Source organism: Trichechus manatus, unplaced genomic scaffold, assembly GCF_000243295.1.
Source record: "Trichechus manatus latirostris isolate Lorelei unplaced genomic scaffold, TriManLat1.0 scaffold00080, whole genome shotgun sequence".
NCBI classification, from domain to species: Eukaryota; Metazoa; Chordata; class Mammalia; order Sirenia; family Trichechidae; genus Trichechus; species Trichechus manatus.
The window spans coordinates 8,178,809-8,200,780 of NW_004444016.1; the positions used below are offsets into that span (position 1 = coordinate 8,178,809).

Genomic DNA, 21,972 nt, shown 5'->3' on the forward strand with positions numbered 1-21,972 from the left:
AAGTCATGGTTGTCCAGGCTCCTTCTTGTTATTCAGGCCAGAAAGACTGCTGGCTTCCTTATGCTCTGCCACAACTGTGACAGGCCGTCAGGCCAAGCAACCAAAATAGGAAAGTCACTCCATGCTGGTCCCTGTCTCCAAGTGTTAGCTCCCTCAAAAATCTAGCTGCTTCCGTTTATTTTTGAGAGACTTCAGGAATTGCTTTTTATATTTTGTCCAGAGGTTACAGTTGTTATCTCTGAAAGGATCTGTCTCTTATGAGCTTACTTAACTATACTGGAGCCCTGGTGGCACAGTGGTTAAGCATCCGGCTGCTAACCAAATCCAGCAGCTGCTCCTTGGAAACCCTATGGGGCAGTTCTACTCTACTCTATAGGGTCACTATGAGTCAGAATTGACTCGATGGCAATGGGTTTAACTACACTGGATTCAGCTTCAGACCTTATGTTTTAAGTGGTTGATTAAATATCACATTTATCCAAGCATTACATCTAATAATTTCCTTATTTATCTCTGACTAAATGAATAAATGAATGTTTGGAGAGTTAGATACCAAGGAATGTATATTCTTAAAGGACCAAACTTTAATCCTTATGGAGGATAAAGATAATATTAAAATATTTTGATAAAACCAGTCCATTTAACTAAAATAAATAGAAGGAAGTGGGCTGAATTTCTCAGTGAACATTTAGGTATTTATGGAAGTCATATGAAATACTTATGAGACCTTTTTCTTAAGGAAAACAAAATATTGTTGTGAACATGATCATGATTATGTGTCTTTATTATATTGTGAGCTAAGAATTTTGGGAATAAATCAGAAATAAATAAATTGTTTCATATACAATTGATTGAGAGTATAAATCAGCACAAAATTTTGGGGAAGCATTTTGGTATGTCTAACTAAAATTAAAATGTGCGTACTTTTAACTAGGCACTGCTCACAATAAACACTCAGGCACATATGCACATACTTGCAGAAGTGCACCTAAATATACAGCAGAACTATATGTACTGACTAAAAAGGATGTCCATCATATATGTTAAGTAAAAATAAAGCAAAACCGCACAATAGCGTGGTTCCATTTTGGTAAAATATATAAATGTATTTACATATACATAGGTAAAAGCCTGGAGGAATATACTGTTAATCTGTTAATGATTACAAGGGAGTGGGATTTGAAAAGACTTTCTTTTTAAAAAAATAACTTTTTACAATTCTGAGTTAATTGAATTTTGTACAGGAGCATAAATTTTTTATATTATCGAATCTAAATAAATAAGTAGAAGACTAATAAAAAAATTAAATTGATTCACACAGGCAAGTATAACCAAAATTTATGTATTTAAAAAACCTAAATATATGTTCATACTCTATTCACTTATTTAAAAAGCACATATCTATACAATAGAGCTTTTTGTACAGCAGTATATGCAAATACACTTTTGCTGGCCACTGGTCCTCAGAAGTTTTCTGACTCCTTCATTAGTTACATCTGGGAATATCCAGAACACCAAATACCCTTTGCCTTAGGTAGGTCATGGATTCTGTACAACCTTGTAACTACTTCAGGATGGGGCCTATGTGTAGGAAGTAAGGATCATTGGTGTACTTGAAAAGGAGAGTAAGGCCAGCACAGCGAGAGTTAAAGATAAAGCATAACTGCTGTCACTTTGTCCAGTATCCATATTCATTTAGAAAATATTTATTCGTCATTTTAAATTCTTCAGCCCACACCTCTCTGCTGAGCTCCACACTCACATATCTAACTGACTACATAACATCTCCTTTTGGCTTTCTCACATGCAATTAACATATGTCTAAATTGAACCCTTGATTTCCAGACCTACTCAGACCACCTCATCCCACTGTTTTTTTAGAAACTGATGCCACTGTCCATCCAGTTCTTCATACCAGAAACTTGGGAGTCATTCCTGACAGCTTTCTCTGCCTTGCCCCCTCACTAATCAGTCCTATAAATTCTACTCTGGAATATGCCTTATATCTGTCCATTTCCACTTGATAGCCATTACCTTGCTCCATATTACCATTGTATCCCTCTGGATGGATGCAAAAACCTTGTAACTGGTTTACTTACAACCCCAACCCCAACCCTGCTCTCTGTAGACCATTCTTCGTACAGAAGTTATAATCTTTTAAAATGTATAAATTGGATCATCTCATACCCCTGTTTAAAACCTACAGTGGCTTACCTTGGATTAAATACTTGGAATAAAATCCAAACTCTCTACAGTGATGTACAAGACTACAAGATCTGGCTCCTGCTTGTCTTTCTCACTCATCTGGTGCCACTCTCCCATTGCTTCCTATGCTCTAGCCACACTGGCTATGTTTCTAATCTTCAAGTGTACCCTGACTTTTCCTACTTTAGTGCCCTCATACTTGCTCTTCCCTCATCAGGGAATGCTTTCACCACTATTCTTTGCATAGCTGGATATCGTTTTACATTTTTTTTATTATTTCCATTCTAATAGGTGTGAGGTAGTATCTCATTGTGATTTTGAATTTCATCTCCCTAATGGCTAATGAAGGAGACTTGGTGACACAACAGTTAAGCGCTCAGCTGCTAACTGAAAGGCTGATGATTCGAATCCATCCAGTGGCTCCAAGGGAGAAAAGCCTGGCGATCTGCTTCCATAAAAATTACAGCCAAGGAAACTCTATGGGGCAGTTCTACTCTGTCAATGGGATTCAGCTCGACAGCACCCAACAACAACAGTAGCTAATGACATTAAGCATCTTTTTATGTACTTGTTGGCCATTTGAATATCATCTTTGGTAAAATGTTTGTTCAAGTCCTTGCCCATTTTTTATTGGATTGTTTGTCTTTTTGTTGTTACGTTGTAGAAATATTTTGGATTTTAGACCATTATAGGATATATGGTTCCCGAAAAATTTCTCCCAATCTGTAAATTGTCTTTTCACTTTGTTAATAAAGTCTTTTGAGAAACAAAAAGTATTTAATTTTTATGAGGTCCCATTTATCCATTTTGTCTTTTGCTGCTCCTGCTTTTGTTATATCTGATAGTCCGTCGTTAAAAACTCGGTCCCGGATGGGATGGGACCAATAGATGTATCTCAAATAGCCGCTCGCAAGCTTTTAAGACCCCAGATGCTACTCACCAAAGTGGGATATAGAACATTTTCTTTATGAACTATGTTATGCCAGTTGACCTAGATGTCCCCTGAGACCATGGTCCCCAGCCCTCAGCCTCTGTAACTTGGTCTCTCAAGGTATTTGGATGTGTCTAGGAAGTGTCTATGACTTTGCCTTGGTCAGTTGTGCAGACTTCCCCTATATTCTGTTGTCTTCCTTTCACCAAAGTTAACACTTGTCTACTATCTAGTTAGTAACTCCCCCTCCTGTCTCCTCCCCTCCCTCATAACCGTCAAAGATTTTTTTTTCTGTGTGTAAACCTTTTCTTGAGTTTTTATAATAGTGGTCTCATACAACGTTTGTCCTTTTGTGATTGACTTATTTCACGCAGCATAATGCCCTCCGTGTTCATCCATGTTGTGAGGAACAAAGGAGAATGAAGAAAACCAAAGACACAAGGAAATTAGTCCAAAGGACTAATGGACCACATGAACCACAGCTTCCACCAGCCCGGAAGAACTAGATGGTGCCTGGCTACCACCACCGACCGCTCTGACAGAGATCATAATAGAGGGTCCCGGACACAGCGGGAGAGAAATGTAGAACAAAATTCAAATTAAAAAAAAACAAAAACAGACTTACAGGTCTGACAGAGACTGGAGGGACCCTCGAGACTATGGCCCCCACACACTCTGTTAACTTAGAACTGAAGCCACTCCCAAAGTCCACCTTTTGCCAAAGATTAGATAGGCCTATAAAACAAACAGTAACACATGTGAGGAACATGCTTCTTAATTCAATCAGCTATAGGAGATCCAATGGGCAACACCTGCCCAAAAGCAAAGCTGGGAAGGCAAGAAGGGATAGGAAAGCTGGACAAATGGACACAGGGAACCTGGGGTGGAAAGGGGGAGAGTGCTGACATATTGCAGGGATTGCAATCAATGTCACAAAACAATTTGTGTATAAATTTTTGAATGAGAAACTAATTTGCGCTTAATTTGTGCTGTAAACTTTTACCTAAAGCACAATAAAGGAAAACAAAAAAAACAAAATTCCACAGCCTCATCCCCTACATTTTCTTTTAAGAATTTTATAGTTTTAGTTTTCACTCCATTCACTTTTAATGTTAACTCAATAACCTTTATGCATATAAAAATATGTCTTTGATAAGAATTAAACTAGGTGATATATGTGAAAGCACTTAGCTCTAGGACTGGCACATACTAGATAATGAATGCTTGATGAGTTTAAATTTAAATCTTATTTCATCAGACCAACATACAAGGGTTTTAAAAATAGTTATGGGAAAGAATGTGATTACCTGTTTCCTGCTTTTCCAAGTTGGCATTTCCTGTTTTAACTCCATTGAAGTCCTCTGTGATTCTTTTCAAACTATATTAGGAGGAAAAAAAAAAAAAGAGGGCATAATCAGTGATAATTTTTTTTGCCTACCCCAATCTATAATTGTCAAGTTGAGTTAAAATGGGCATTTCCGTTCAGTGATATAATACTCATCCTTGTACTCAGGGTACTCACAGCCTGGGTTTATACAGGCTGTTGCTACTTTCTGAACATGCTACCAAACATTATTACTGACCTTTGGAAAGAATGACTTTTTGTAATTTGAAAATCCCCTTTATTCCTCAACTCCTGTTAACTTAAGGAGCTCTAAATCCACATATCCTAGGAGATGTAGCTGTCCAATATATCATCTGTGTACATGAATTTTTGAACCAATAAATGTTTCATACACAGTTGAGATTTTAAATGAGTTTATGGTAATTGGATCAAAGTAATAGTAGTCTAACATAAAAGTACTTGTAGAAAACCAATCATGGGAGGCTATGATGAAATTTTAATTATAAAAGATATTGAATTGTCTAGGATGACAACTCTATGTCAGAAAGAGGGGAGGTGAGATTTTTACTTAGTTGTTTGAAATCATCTCTGTTTCTAGGGAATTATTGAGCTATTCTGTTTCAGTTTTCATATCTTTGGTAAAGTTATCACTCTATTGTTTTTGGTTAGCTGGATTTATTAGTGAATTGCCCAATAGATTTAGATAAAGAAAACTCAGAAATTAAAATAAAGTGTTGATCTGGAGATTTTGTGTATATTTTTTTTCCAGTTCAGTTCTGAAAAGCTGAACTTGGCATCAACCAAAGCATAATGTTGTAGATGCATCAAGCTAAGTGATTTTAGATCTTTGAGACCATTAGTAAAGAGATATTATGTAAATAGAACCCAGTGCCATATTTTCATTCTAACTTTGCCAAGTACAGTATGCTTTCTTTGCTTGTGAATGAGGAGAAAAGTGCATAAGCTTGGATTATCTATATCTTTTGACTCATCCTTCATTTCTCCCCAGGTTATTCGGATAATTATACGAGACTTCTATTCCTGTACTCTCCTTTACCTTTTTTCTAGCTAACAGTTATTGAGAACTTATGTAATAAATATTCTATATGTGTCATTGCAACAAATTTTCTAGATACAACTGTTTATAGTAAGTACTGTATTTTCTTTATTTCACTAAGCCAGAGTTTAGAGAAATTAAACAACTTTTCCAAGAACACACAATTAATGAACAGCAGGTCCCTGGGTGGTGCAAATGGTTTGCTCTCAACTACTAATCAAAAGGTTGGTGGTTCAAATCCACCCAGTGGCACTGTGGAAGAAAGGCCTGGCTATCTACTGCCATAAGATTACAGCCATTGAAACCCCTATGTGCAGTTCTACAATGAAGCACACGGAGTAGGCGTGAGTCATAATCAACTCAACAGCAATGGGTTTTATTTAGAGCCAGATCTAAAAAGTCTGGTTTTATATCAAGAAGGATTACTAGAAGAGGGCTGTACCTAAATGCATAATCTAAGCAGAGAATGTGATTTAAAACTTTGAAGTGTGATTAACCCATTGCTGTCGAGTCGATTCTGACTCATAGCAACCCTATAGGACAGAGTAGAACTGCCTCATAGAGTTTCCAAGCAGCAGCTGGTGGATTCAAACTGCCAGACCTTTTGGTTAGGAGCCTGAGCTCTTAACCACCGCACCTCCAGGGCTCCCGATTGGGGGGTTTATAAATGCTAATGGAATTGAATGCTAGATCTCACTCCCTAAAAGAAGCTTTGTAAAATAATTTGAGGTTACCACAAAAGTAAAGAATCTGTAAGCTTTTTCTAAATAACTTTAAGAAAAATTAGCTTTGATAAGCCAAGGTTTTAGAAAACATTAATTATCTCTTCAAAATGCCTTAAAGAATCTTTTAATATTCGCAGAAAGCAGTACATCTTGGCTTGACCAATTTAAAGGATTTATAGTTTACCTACCTTACAATGTGTTGTACACATAATGAAGGAATTATGTCACAAAATCTATCGTAAGGAATATATGAGTGAGATTTGTATCAGAAAAATCCTATTCATTTGTAAAACCCCACCATTTAGACAATATTGTAGGTGTGAAGATTGTGCTGAAAGAGGAGATTGGGGATGTGAAATACAAATCTGTCTTACATCATGATATTGCTAACGCCAGCCATTTTTAAAACATATACGGAGATTGAAGTCTCTAAAAGAGGAAGAAATATGTAGTTGCAAATTAATAGCTTGAGACCAATAATATGATTCATAGTTAGGGGTACAGGTGTAGTGGTTGGATGTTGTGTTTCTCTAAATCTCAAGAAACAGAGGCTTGTAAAAAAGCTTCCTGGAACTTCTGATAAGTTCCTTCATCTTTCCAGGATCCAATTTCTTCATTTATACCCACCTCACTGGGTTCTTATGAAGATTAAATGAGATAATGTGTATAGAAGTAATATGCAGGCTGTTAAGTGCTAAGCCATCAGGATTCAAGAGGGACCTAAAAAACCAACAATTATTTGATATGGTGTACTCTGAATATATACACTTTTTGAAGGAGGGAAAAAAAGAAAAAAGGATCCAAATCAATGAATGCTTTGGCTTAACTTACTTGGGAACAAGGATTTTCTTCAGTGCCAATTCCTCATCTTATTTTATTCTGTGGCTAAAATCGCAAGAATTATGAGGAGAAACAGGGCCAAAGAAGGTTTTCTATTTAAATAAGAGGCCTCAAGTGATGAATGGAAACTTGGAACAAGTTTTAATGACAATACTAGAAGCCAAAATTAGATTAAATACAAACTTACGAATCTTGGGAAAGCCATTTCTCTTCATTGGAGGTATGAATTGAGTCTTGACTAGGATATTGGTACTAATTTTAGTAAATTAGAAACATGGGCTCAACCTAGGCAGTCGCTATTCTTGTTACAGTAGAGCTCCACTTGCCGCTAGATTTCTTGGAACACTTGATGCATCCTTGTCTTTGAGTTGTCGATAAAATGTTGAATGGGATAAGACCAAGGGTTGATCTCTGCAGTCCTCCCCTAGAATTCTCCTTCCTAAGTATTTCATTAATAAAAAACACCCTTTGGCACTGTTGTTGAAACAGTTAGGAAATCACCTAGCTATACTGTCTTGCGGCCTTTCTTTTTTCATCTTGTCTGCATTGGGAAACTTTATTTAAGGTCTCAGTGAATTCCAGATATCCTATGCCTGTCACATTTCTCATTATGAATGATTCTAGCAACTGAGAACCTAAAGTGTCTATGTGAAAAAAGTTTTAAAGTCTATGTGGTTGGTTTGATGTTACCAGTTTTTAGTTAATGCCTTCGTTTGTGTCTCTATTATGAATGTCTTCATTTCTAAATGTTCATAAATCATAAATTTAGTAATATTAGAGTTTTGAAGGAATTTATATCAAGTTCAATGGCACTTTTTAAGAAATGGGAGATTTCATTTCCTAATCAAGTTTTTTCAGTACCCTGGAATGTCATTTACCTGGTTATAAACACCTGCCTTACTTAGAGCACTTTTACGCTTTCCATCTCCTCACTGGCTTGGGATTCAAGTTTCATTTAACACCTTTCTTTAATGAAAACTAAAGGACTTGGGTGAGATATTTTTTAAATATCTCTCAACCTTTAATATTCTATTATTTTTGTAAAAAAAAAAAATCAAATCCATTGCCATCAACTCTGACTCATAGCCACCCTATAGGACAGGGTAGAACTGCCCTGTAGAGTTCCCAAGGAGTATCTGGTGGATTTGAACTGCCGACCTTTTGGTTAGCAGATGTAGCTCTTAACCACTATGCCACCAGGTTTTCCAGTATTCTTGTTAGGCTATCTGAATTAAGAATACTGATAGATAAGACAGAGTCCTGGAAGAATGGAATAGTTTGATTTTATGTTGTTAACATTACAAAATCTGCCCCAAGCCTTTAATCTTTCTCTCTCTTTTTGTTGTTACTCATCCAAAGATAGCTTTAAAAAACAAACCCAAACCCATTGTCATCAAGTCGATTCTGACTCAAAGATAGCTTAGAGTACCTTTATTTATTTTAAGCAAATTTCAGAAGTCTCAGCCAAGTACCAACAGCATATTCATCTCTCAGAACTAAAAATTTAGAGGATCACTCCCTAAAAGCCAATTATTAATATCAAATATCTGACTAATGTATTCCCTCTGGAGGGTGGTGTGTGAGAAAAAGTCAGCTTTATGTTATAGGAAAAATATTTTTCATCTCCTCATCCACTGGATGCTATACTTGTAAAGAATGCTGTAATCATATTGGAAAATATTTTCCATCTAGAGATGCATGAAGATCAGGAGTCCTGTTCCTTTTTAACAAGATGGAATTTTTAAACTACTTTGGGCCACACTAAACATTGAGGGCGTTTGTCTTTTCATTATTATTGTTGTTATTATACAACATGTGCTTGGTTTGTGGAGCAACATAAATACACTAATTAAAAATGAAAGTTAGATCCTTCTCTATTTGGCAGAGAGACCCCCCATAATGCTCAGGCCAAAGCCTTATCAAACTACTGAGCATGTCCTTTTGCCCTGTGGCCAAAAGACTCCTGATTGTTTGATTCTCCAAACTAAAATGATTTGTAATGATGTTAATAATAGAGAAAGGAAAATTTATGAGAATCAGGAAAGTTCCCAGAGTGCCAGTGTTTTTCTTGTAGGCTTAATTCTGTTGTGTTATAAGTGATTTGCTCCTGTGCCCAATGACCTCATGTTAGATACATTTGACAAATACAATTAAGGGATACAATAGAGGGATACTATTTCAAAGTTCTTGTATGGCATGTGGGTAAACAAACAATGCTCTGTCTTATCATGGCACTTCCATTATCATGTCACATTTCTTGTTGGTTATGAGCAAGGAATACCTTTATTTTATAATTTGCAATAGAAAGAGTGATAACATATTACTTCTGGGCAGAGGCTTTCTTAGGATCCACAACTTTATTAGTGGGATTCGTGTCTCCAGGTTTGAAATACTTTGTTTCATATCTTCATTTGACAAGTTTAAAGGAAGAAAGCCATATTTGAATCATTGCAGGAGCCTGAGCCCTCTCTCCATTACAGATGGTCTGTCCATACACAGTTAAGGGGAAATGTCTGAATTGTAGCAGTTCTTGAGTTTGCTAAAGAAGGAATTGAATAAAATGATGCAATCAACACTTATTTATTGAGAGTCTATAAGGTTTACTGGAGCCCTGGTGGCGCAGTGGTTAAGAGGCTGGCTGCTAACCAAAAGGTCAGCAGTTTGAATCCACAGCTGCTCCTTGGAAACCCTATGGGGCAGTTCTACGCTGTCCTGTAGGGTCATTATGAGTCGGAATCGACTTGACAGCAATGGGTTTGGTTTGATTTGGTTATAAGGTTTCCTACACTGTAAGGATACACAGAAATATAATATTCAGGTTGCTTATAATTATAAAGAGATAATATTAAGGTATTTGGATGAATTAAAGAATGACACGTCAGTGTATACTTCAGTATTCAGAGATATGCCATAGACTATGAAAGAGAAAAGATCATTATATTTAGAATAGACAATGTTTCATAGATTAGGTGGGTTTCAAGCTGGACCTTGGAATGTATATAAAATTTAGAGAGAGGAAGAGAAAAGAAAAAGCTATTTCTATTTGAGAGAATTGCCCAAAATTGTAAATTGAGTTCTGTCTTAGCCATCTAGTGCTGCTATAATAGAAATACCATAAGTGGATGGCTTTAGCAAAGAGAAATTTATTTTCTCACAGTCTAGTAGGCGAGAAGTTCAAATTCAGGGTGTCAGCTCCAGGGGAAGGCTCTCTCTCTGTCAGCTCTGGAGGAAGGTCCTTCTTATCAATCTTCCCTGGACTAGCAGCTTCTCTGTGCAGGAACCCTGGGTCCAAAGGACACGTTCTGCTCCTGGTGCTGCTTTCTTGGTGGTATGAGGTCCCCCTGTCTCTCTGCCAGCTTCTCTCTTTTATATCTCAAAAGAGATTGGCTCAGGACACAATCCAACCTTGTAGATTGAGTCCTGCCTCATTAACAGAACTGCCACCTATCCCACCTCATTAACATCATAGAGGTAGGATTTACAACACGTTGGAAAATCACGAGATGACAAAATGGTGGACAGTCATACAATACTGGGAATCATTGCCTAGCCAAATTGATACACATATTTTGGGGGGGCACAATTCAATCCATGACAAGTTCTGTTCAAAAAACACTGAGCACCTCTTTGCCAAGCTCTATACTGGGTGCTGGAGATTACAGCATGTTTGGAACTCCTCCATACTCTGTTGCTAAAATATTTCCACATAACCCAAAAAGGTGAATCTCTTGCAAGGGAACAAGTCCTTTAAAAGAATTTTGATGACAGAAGTCTTTTTTCATTGGTGACATAGGAAAGGGCCGGTTTTTGGTTTTGTTTTCAAAATAAGGAAATAGATTTAATAAAAATATTGGGAAAGGAATAATTGGGAAAGCTTAACTTTGGTGCATACTCGTCTTACCCATCAACATTGATTTCCTACCTGGCATAATTACAGGTACTTGTCTGTGTTTGATACCTAAGGGGCCATGCTGTATGTAGACTGCCAGCCAAGGTGTTATCTGATGACAATAACTTGTTGCATTTAATAATAATTATGCTGTACTTGTTACTACTTGTGCAAATTGCTTTATGTACATTATCTAATGTAATCAGAACAATAAACCTGTGAGTTTTACTTAATATTGTTTTCCCCAATTAAAATGAGTAAATTTTAGCTTAGGTTAAGTAACATGTCTAAGGCCACACAGTGAGTCATTGGCAGGGATATGACTCCAAAGTCTGTGTTCCTAATTCCGGTGCTATCCTGCTTTTTAATAGGGGGCTTTTGAAGGTCCAAGAGAAAGAATGCATAATGGTGTGGTTGAGACATTAGCATTAAGATTTGTAGACAGGGCAGTTGCCAGCAGTCTACGAAATCACATTCCACCAACTGGTAAGGTTGGCAGGAGCCTCAGTACTACATTGTGAGGATCTCAGTCAGTGTAGTGCCAAATACAGAGTAGACCATCTCTTTAGTACAGTGTCTTTGGAAAAGTGGCTGATTGTGTTGGCTTTCTGTTTGCCTTATCAATCACTGAGGGAGTAAATACTAGGTGAAGCTTATGATCCTAACACATCAAAAGGGACAGGCGTCCTTACTGGAGGGTGGTAAGATTGCTGAAAGATGAGCTCTGGTTTTTCTTCCTAGATGTGATACTTGGGGGCTGACATTAAAAACATCACCAAACCTTTGTCACTTTAATTTCTTATTTAAGTGCCTGTGATCTTCTTGGAGGCATAGGTCCGGGCATGGTCACTACCCAGTGGCCAGGTTTCTGAGCTGTGGGTAGAAGTGACAGCAGCTATGAGGGTCTGGCAAGAGATGAGGGGAGAAAAGGTCACTCTTCCTGACAATCTGATTCCACTTATAAGCCATTTATTTTCAGAAATAAGTAATGGGTGAGGGCGTAGGCCAGGCCTACAGTCTGTGCACTTGAGAGATAAAGGCTGTCTGAGATCAAATTACTACAGCAAACAGAGACAGAGTTACTGTGGGGACATTTTGGGAGGACTCAGACAAGCAGGAGAAGCCAGAGACCTTAGAAAGGAGACAGGAATAGAATGTGATGGAAATTGCTTCCCACTCTGCACCCTTGAGGGAACAAAGAGGACAAATAAGAAGCAACAGTGATAGGAGGAAGCTGGGAGCTTCTCTGGGATAAAGTTGTTAGGTCATGGTGTGTTGTCAGCAATGCAATCGGTAGGTGGAAGGGATGTGCTAGTCCAAGCCTTTGAAATCTGGTTGTTGGCACATTACCTTCTCCCCTTCAGTTGTTCCCTCAAGAGAGGAAGCATGCCAATGTCAGGTCTCATTCTGGCTTTGTTCCAGTCCATAGCTAGGAAATGACCCACTGAGGAAGATCTAGGAGTGAGAAGATGTTGGGAGATGAGAAAGAGAAAAGACATTTTAGTGAGTTCTGTTTGCATGTGGGACAAAGAGATGAGAGGGCCTGGGAAGAGTGTGAATGTGCAGAACAGAGAAGTAGAAGCAATGAGACAGCACAGAAAGGCTTTCTCTGACCCTTCTGCCCTCTTGTTCACTGAAGAGGACTAACTTGTTAACTGTGTGTTGCCAGCAATGCAAGGGGGAATCTTAGGGGAAAGGAGGCACAGAGGTCAAAAGGAGCCTTATATTTATAGAAGATGAGTTGCAGCCATTGAAATTGTTGGCTGTTGTAAGATAAATCCCAGCCTTCCACATTTTGCTTAATAACAGCAGACTTTTAATGCAAATCATTAATGCAGTCTGAATTCCAGCCTGGCTTGGGGAATCAAGAGTAACTCTTGATTTAATGGCTTTGCAGGTTCTTAAAGACATTGTCATCTATTACAGAAAAAAAATTTTTAAATCACTCTTGAAAAAACAAAGAAAATGTTCTGGGTCATAAATGAAAAGGATCTGAAGTAAAACTAGGAAAAGCTTGAGGGAAGAATATCTAAAAATGTACCAGATTTTACCCACTGTGATCAACACGTGTTAATAAGAGGTTTGCCTGAAGCATCATGAAGCCAATCTTTTAAAGAATTTTAAACACGGAAATAGTGGTTATTTGCTAACAGTGGTTATTTCACACACTGGAAGTAAGGGCCACTTGGCTGGGAGCAGAATTGAGTGTGGAATCCCAGGATGCTAATTTTAGGCATGCTCCCGAAAGGGGCCCGCCCTTGCCATCCTCCTTCCATTGCCCCAGGAGTTGAACACTTTTTGGGGCTCTGGGTTTGGGTTTGGTTTTTGGTAGGGGTGTTTCAGGGAAGATGTGGGGTGAGGTAAATAATCAGTCCCCGATCCCCATCACCAGTCACCCCAGCGCGCCTACTCTGCGCTTGCTTCCTTTGAATGTGGAGACGCAGCTCAGGTGCATATTTAGCTAAGGCCTCTCAGTTTATTTTCCTAAATAGCGCTTGGAAATCTCTTCCCGGGGTCGCTGATAGTTCGAGTCCTGGTGATTCAACTGCTTTTCCCAGAGTAATCTCCTTACAAGACCCGTTAAGCAGCCTAGAGACGGCGGAGACTGGATGAACACGACCGTGGGGGCAGAGAGAAAGGGAGTGGCCGCGTACCCGCGGTCTGCTGGGATCCTGCGAGTCCAGGGTGATCGAGATGGGGCTGGAGTGGGTGGAGCAGCTAAGCAGTCCGGGGTCGTTGTCCGCCACCTCGGTGCAGAATCGGAGCTGGACTTGCTGAGCATTCCTCCCCCTCCCCTTCTGCTTCCTCTTCTCTCCTGCCGGAGCAGCAGCGGCAGCAGCAACTGCGGGAACCGAAGCGGGGTGAGCGACTCAGAGGCGAGCGGAGGAGCTGGAATATGGGGAGTCAGCCGGGGCGGCGGGGCCAGGAGCCCAAGGGAGGGCCTATAAGGGGAGCGGCCCCAGACATTTGCTAGCGCGTGAGCCGCTAGGAGCCGGCGCAGGGCTGCACGAGCGGAGGCGGAGGCGGGGCCGGGCGTGGAGCACGGCTAGGGAAGCGGCTGCCTCCGGTCCAACCTGGCTGCCTCCCCCGCGGCCGGTGGCTATGGAGCAGGCGGATACCAGACCTCCGGCGACAGAGCATCCACGACTTCGGCGGCCCATGCCCTGGCTGCTGCAGCCTCTCCTGCTGCTGTTGCTGCTACTGCCGGAGCCAGCGGCCTCCCAGCTGCGCTACTCCGTGCCGGAGGAGCAGGCACCCGGTGCGTTGGTGGGCAACGTGGCTAACGCGCTGGGGCTGGAGCTGCGGCGCTTGGGGCCCGGCTGCCTGCGCATCAACCATCTGGGCGCGCCCAGCCTGCGGTACCTGGAGCTGGACCTGACCAGTGGAGCGCTCTTCGTCAACGAGCGCATTGACCGGGAGGCGCTGTGTGAGCAGCGGCCTCGCTGCTTGCTCAGCTTGGAAGTGCTGGCACACAGCCCAGTGGCGGTGAGCGCCGTTGAGGTGGAGGTACTGGACATCAACGACAACTCGCCTCGCTTCCCGCGGCCCGACTACCAGCTTCAGGTAAGCGAATCGGTGGTTCCTGGAGCGCGCTTTCACATAGAGAGCGCGCAGGACCCCGACGTGGGCGCCAACTCGGTGCAGACCTACAGGCTCAGCCCCAGCGATCACTTCGAGCTGGACCTTAAACCCTTGCAGGAGAACAGTAAGGTGCTGGAGCTGGTGCTGCGAAAGGGCCTAGACCGCGAGCAGACAGCGTTGCACCACCTGGTTCTCACAGCCATAGACGGGGGCAGCCCAGCCCTCTCCGGCACGGCTCAGATCTCTGTACGTGTCCTGGACACTAACGACAATTCCCCCACCTTCGACCAGTCCACTTACCGCGTCCAGCTGCGGGAGGACTCGCCCCCAGGCACTTTGGTGGTGAAGCTGAATGCCTCAGACCCGGATGAGGGCTCCAACGGGCAACTCAGGTACTCTTTGAGTAGCTACACGTCAGACCGGGAGAGGCAGCTCTTCAGCATCGACGCCAGCACCGGGGAAGTGCGGGTAAGTGGAGCCCTAGATTATGAGGAGGCCTCCTCTTACCAGATCTACGTGCAGGCTACTGACCGGGGTCCAGTGCCCATGGCGGGCCATTGCAAGGTGCTGGTGGACATCGTGGACGTGAATGACAATGCACCAGAGGTGGTGCTCACGGACCTGTATAGCCCAGTGCCTGAGGATGCTTCACCCAACACCGTTGTGGCCCTTCTCAGTGTCAATGACCAAGACTCGGGCCCTAACCAGAAAGTGAGCCTGAGCTTGGAGGCCACACTGCCTTTCCGGCTAAATGGCTTTGGAAACTCCTACACACTCATCGTGAGTGGCCCATTGGACCGGGAGCGGGTGGCTGCCTACAACATCACAGTGACAGCCACTGATGGGGGAATACCACAGCTCACATCCCAGCGGACACTGCAGGTTGAGATCTCTGACATCAATGACAATCCGCCAAGCTTCTTGAAGGACTCCTACTCCATCTACATCCAGGAGAACAATTTGCCAGGGGTGTTGCTCTGCACTGTGCAAGCCACAGACCCAGATGAAAAGGAGAATGCAGAGGTGACCTACTCCCTTCTGGAGAGGGAGATTCAAGGGCTGCCAGTTACCTCCTACGTCTCCATTAACAGTGCCAGTGGCAACCTTTATGCTGTCAATTCCTTTGACTATGAGAAGTTCCGGGAGTTCTATGTGACTGTGGAGGCCCAGGACAAGGGGAGCCCACCACTGAGCAGCACTGTGACCACCAATGTGTATGTGGTGGACATGAATGACCATGCCCCTCACATCCTGTACCCTACCTCAACCAATTCCTCAGCAGCCATTGAGATGGTGCCTCGAACTGCCCCTGCTGGCTATCTGGTCACCAAAGTCATAGCCATGGACTCAGACTCTGGGCAAAATGCTTGGCTCTTTTACCACCTGGACCAGACCTCTGACCTGGACCTCTTTAAAGTAGAACAGCACACAGGAGAAATAAGGACTACCAGGAAGATGGGAGATGAGAGTGGTGCCACTTTTAACCTGACTGTGGTGGTCCGAGACAATGGAGAGCCATCACTCTCAGCGTCTGTGGCCATTACAGTAGCCGTGGTGGATAGAGTTTCCAGAATCCTCCCTGACACCCAGAGACGTGTTAAGAGCCCTCGAACATACTCTGAAATTACACTTTATCTTATAATAGCATTAAGCACAGTGTCTTTTATATTTCTTTTGACAATCATTGTTTTGAGCATCATCAAGTGCTACCGATACACTGCATATGGCACTGCGTGCTGTGGAGGCTTCTGTGGGGTGAGAGAGCGGTGTCCTGCGGAGCTGTACAAACAGGCCAACAACAATATTGATGCCAGGATACCACATGGCCTCAAGGTGCAGCCACACTTCATTGAAGTGCGAGGGAATGGCTCCCTCACCAAGACCTACTGCTACAAGGCCTGTCTGACAGCAGGCTCAGGGAGTGACACTTTCATGTTTTACAACACAGGGGCCCAGACAGGACCAGGGTCTGTGGTGGCCCAAGCAGCAGTGACTGACAGCAGGCACCTCACAGGCCAAAGTGGGCAGAGTGCCGGGAACCTGATTATTCTCAAAAACGAGGCTGTTTCTCAGAATGAGGTGAGACTGCAAAGATAAGGTTCAAGGGATGGGGTCTTCCACAAAGTTATGCATTTTTCACGTATCCCCCCCCCCCAATATCATGGGGATTATCTTTATTGAGTTGTTAACAGTGACAGGGTTATCTAGTAAACTGAGTATACATAGTGCCTGTAATTTGGCCGTAATCTGCTATGTTTCCTCTCTGGAATAATGACCGTAGAGAATTATCTTACCTTCCATTTTCTTCCAGGTATATGAGGACTTGTCCATAAAATCATCTGAGAAATGAGGATTAGTCTTAAATATTTGATGTTAAAGCACAGCTCTGTAGAGAAATAGAACAGACCTGAGAATAAGTGTTATGTTTTACAGGGTAACATTATGATATTCAGGGAGAAATGGCCTTTACTGTATCATCCACAGGAAAAGTTCTCTTTTGAAATCCTTTAGGAGTGTTGTTTTCTAAAAAGTTCTGAGACCTCTAGGGATAGTTATGGTCACCTCTATATGTGTCCCTCTGTATACTTTGGACCATCTACAGTGAATATTATCCAGTTAATATTGCCAATAACTGGTCTGTACTAATGTGATAGGATCATTGGAAATTTGTGTCAGAGGTGATAAAGCCACAGAATGTGGACCTCAACCCAAAGCCAAAGTTTGCTTTGGCTGTATAATGTGATAAGTCTTCTGTAGGAGGAGACTCCTGTCAGAGGAAATGAAAGATGGTAAGGCAGAGAGGTTAAGTACCAATTTGTCTGGTTGGCCAGGGAGATATTAGAATGAGTGGAATAGGGAAGTAGGGGGACCTTGAAGGCCAGGACAGGCTGGGGAGGAAGAAGAGGGAAAAGAACTCTCCCACTAGCCACCTTTCTTGGCAGACTCTGAATTCATTCTAAAAGTATTTCCCTGCATTCAGTTTAAACGCAGTTTGTAAACTTGATTTCCTGTTGACAGTTCCTATGGTTTTGATGAGATGTAAAGTAGCCTCCTCAAGTCTGTCATACCTTTAAGTTAAATGATACTTCCAAAGCATTGTCATTTTCTGGATCTAAAATTTGATTTGCAATGGCCACTAAAGGTTTGGAATGTGGATGGCTTACTGTACATGAAGACAGATGTTATATATGCACCGGTTTTGAGTTGTAAGTAGGCATAAGGCCAGCTTGCTCATTATCATGAAGAATGTATGCAAGTTATTGTAAAGTGCATTAAGGTGTGTGTGTGTGTGTGTGGTGCCAGTCTTAGTATGCATACTTGAAGTAATAGAGAAATTCTTTGAAATACTTTAAACTTGGATTTCACAAGCCAAAATTTTGCCCCATAAATAGTGATGAATTATCTCCCCACACAACTACTTTGTAGCTAGGACTTTTAGAGCTAATATAAAAAGAGCTAATAATATTTGTCCCTCCTATGTTTTTTGCGATGTATTTTCGTTGACATATTGCTGTCATTTTTTTTTTTAATACCTGTATTTTCTCATCCCAAGTTCATGATCTCTTGAGAAAAGTAATGCACATTGAAAAGCTGGAGGTGGGTAAGAGAAGAATTTCCTGTGTACGTAGCAGGTAGATTTATCAGAAGAGCCTGATGTTAGTCAATACTGAGCAGCCACAGGAGGCAGATTGCAGATTAAGAAAAACAGAGGGGAAAAATCAAAGCATTTCCAGAATTCTTTAGATCATAGCTTTTGTAAGTATGTAAAAAGGCTTAGCTTTAAATATGGATGCTGTAGACACTTGGTTAACCAGTTCCTGTGAAGCACTTTGGGACTGGGGTGGGCTGCAGGTGGTGAAGAGGCGTAGAGAACAGTCCAGGCAAGGCTCAGCTTTGCCACCAGCTGTGAGTTCTGAGCCCAGAGGAATGACATTGTTACCCTCCCTCTCCTAGCTCAAAGCTTGGGGCAATTTGATACGTGAACTCTTCCTGTCTTACACTGACCCGTATGTTAACCTGTACTTTGGTACACAAACCTTTGCTATAGGAAGAAAATTATGTCAGAAGGTGCATGCTCTTATGGTATTTTGCCCGGAGATCACGTGATTTTAATAAAGGCAAATTTATGTCAGACACTTCTGGAAATTCAGAAAAGCCCCTAGATCTTCAGCTCCTGAAATGATTGCAGTTTCGGGGAGAGAGTGAGTCACATTGTTAGAGCATGGAAAAATGGGAACAAAAATCACTCAGCTCTGAAAGTCATCACTGCTAGACCAACCTGTTAAATTTCCATGTTGGGCTTTCTCTTTTCCCTACCTGGTCACTGCAGATGGCAGGAGGGTCCTGGGATGCAGTCAGTGCCATGTGCCCACATTAAAATCAGATGGGAGTAGAAAGGAAGAGTAAGGGAATTTGCATCCATTAGCCCTTCTGCTATGTACAAGATGTTCTGACTCCAAAGACTGAGGTTTTTCAATAGTAGAAGGAGGCAGAAATCACAGTGTTTGTGCTTTCTTTTTTTTTTTTTTTTGATGTGAGATACTTAGGCATGTAGGCTACCGCTAGTTCATCTAGTAACGTAAATTAACTGCTTTTGGAAAAAGAGTAAGTCCTTGCGTAGAAGAAGGTAAGAACTGGGAGGATCAGTGACTAAAAATGTTACTTCCAGGCTAATAAATTTTCTGAATTTGTTTATTTGTTTTACTATTGGAAAAGACTGTTAAGATCTTTTATCATTGTTCTTTCACCAATTTCTCTATTCTTGCTTATTAAACATCAGCAGTTAACACCAGGCTCTAATCTTTTGGTGAATTTTACCTCCAGCTAGCTCCTTTCATGAGCCACTTGTGCAGTGAGGGTTTTGCAGTAACCGTTTAGCTACTGGGCAGAATTTCTCTTTGGAGATTTATAAAAACCTGATATTGAATGTGGTTGGCACATTCAGTTTCCATGAAAAGGAACTGAATCTCAGTGTGAATTCTGTGCCTTTGTGGTCTTGGTGCTGTGATGGCTGATGAGTCACTCTGCATACAACTGGCAGACTTGTCCAGCTGCCTCAGGGACCAGTTGGTGGGCCTGTGGACATTACAAAAGAGTAGCAGAGACAAGTTAAGTTTGTATTCTAATTCCAAAGCAATGTGCGTTCACCAAATCTTCTGTTGAGTTATTTCTGCCAGGGTGTGTACATGTTCACCCTTCTTGCAGATGTAGTGACCTGAAAGAGTTAATCCTTCTTTCAGTAGCATTTAATTTATTTCCTCCAGGACTCTTTTCTGTCTAGCGGGTCTCTCCTGGGATCAGTTTACACTCAGAGTAAAGTGGCATGGAGATAAATTTATAAAAATTGCACAGTAGTCAGAATAAGGCAAAGAAGTTGTATCTGTGAACCCCCATTCCTGTGTTTCATCTGCTGATGGTCACTTTTGAGTGGGTGCGCTGTTTTGTTTTGCCATTTCTGTGTTGGTTATAGGCCAGTTCTTCTGAGAAAAGGTTTATTTTCTTTGGTTTGATAATGTAATAATTTCTTCTAATTATCTCCTTCCTCTCTTTTTCTACAGACCTGCTGGGCCAGATGGAATTATGGCTGAGCTTTTCACTGTCTCTTTATCTTGCAGATACTCTGACTGATGAAGAAATCTATTTGTTGTAGCTTGAATGTCATTGGCCTACCCTTTCCTCTGACCCGGGAGTGAGCCATCACATGGGCATCTGGTCTAACTCAGAACACTCTGCAGGGACACAGCCTGGCATATTATAAATTGTCTGTTGGCATGCTATCTTCTTGACAGAGTAGCAGAGTCAGTTCTGGATACTTGCCTTGGTTTGCTACCAGTTTTTGCTCTCAATGAGGACTCAGAATGATGTCAGTCTGCAAATGTTTGAGGAAAAATTGCGGTCACCAAACCCAGTGGTTTAGCCCAATTCGATGGGGATTTACAGATGTCTTTGCTACAATTTTGCAGGACTTAACCTGATTGACGTTCCTATGCAGGAACATATATAATAGGAACATAAATTTAGCTTGTTCATATGATAATATTTTAAGTGGTATAATCTATAACCATGATTTCAAAAATCAAAGGTCAAGAGGATTCCTTAGCAGTGTTTTGAATCTACTAGTTTAAAACTTGTACAGGTTTTTTCTTTCAAGAATTTGAACTTGAAAAATGCAAAGACATTTCTGACATTGCAAAAGTGAAGAGAAATGTTAGTTTCTTGGCGTATAAGCAATATCAGTTCCTTTCTGGCTGTGCAGGGTCAGGACTCTAGGCTCCAGGGAGCTGACACTGTGAGTGAGAGAGTAATTGCTGTGCTAGCACGCTGTGCATCCAGCAGTAAGCAAACCTTGCATTTTCTGTTGTACTAGAACCTGTTCAGTGTGTTTTAAAGTTATGTTTATTTTACTTTCCTGCTGTATGGATTAGGATTGTCAATGGCTGTTTTTAAAGGGAAGTGTTCCACCTAGAATTCTCATATTTATTATCTCTTCATTTGGATTTACCAGAATACTAATAGGTAATATAACAACGATTATTTTAAATGTTATATTCCTTCATGTATTAATTGCCAACAGTTTGTGTATTCATTTTATATTGCTGTGTAAGAAACTGCCACAAATTAATGGCTAAAAACAATACCTATTTAATATCTCATAGTCCTGTACCATTTGGCTGGATTCTCTGCTCAGGTTTTCACAAGGCTGAAATCAATATGTCAGCCAGGCTGAGTTCTCTTCTGGAGGCTCTGGGGGAAGAATCTATTTCCAAGCTCATTCAAGTTGTTGGTAGAATTCAGCTCTTTGAAGGTATGATACTGAGGTCTCTGTTTTCTTACTGGCTGTCAGGTGGGGGTCACTCTCAGCTCCTAGAGGTTGCTCTCAGTTCATTGCCCTGTAGCCCCCTCCATCTTCAGAACTGGCAGCAGAGAATCTTCTCTTGCATGGAATCCCTCTTATTTGAATCTCTGTGACTTCTCTCTCTGGCCTGTAGACCCAGATTTAAAGGGCTCATGTGGTTATGTCAGTCCCACCTTTGTTAAAGTCAACTGTGCCATGTAACATAACCTACTTATAGGAGGAAAATCCATAATATTCACAGTCTCAGGGATTATGCAGGGTATGTACACCATGGTACGGGAAACTTGGGGGTCATCTGAGAATTCTGCCTACTGATTTATGTCAATCTTCACAAAATACTGTTTTGAAAAATCTGTAGTGGCTATATCCTTAAAAAGTTCTATTAAGATGTGGCACAACAGTCCAGGGACAAGGACTAGAAGGCAGGAGGGGACAGGAAAGCTGGTAATAGGGAACCCAAGGTTGAGAAGGGACAGTGTTGACATGTTGTGGGGTTGTTAACCATTGTCATAAAATAATATGTGTACTAACTGTTTAATGAG

General features: G+C 41.4%; 1 protein-coding gene across 6 annotated transcripts in view; it reads left to right on the forward strand.

Moving 5' to 3' along the window:
- LOC101350070 (protocadherin alpha-C2) overlaps nt 1–21,972 on the forward strand; it is a 195,284-nt gene that overhangs the window by 135,894 nt on the left and 37,418 nt on the right. Inside the window, exon 1 of one of the 6 annotated variants that reach the window (XM_004381094.2) lies at nt 13,499–16,653. The exons of the other annotated variants lie outside the window; for them this stretch is intronic. Coding sequence (XP_004381151.1) covers nt 14,095–16,653 — 2,559 coding nt within the window. The 5' untranslated portion in view covers nt 13,499–14,094. Of the gene's footprint in view, nt 1–13,498; nt 16,654–21,972 lie in introns of those variants that run through there. 6 annotated transcript variants of the gene reach the window in all.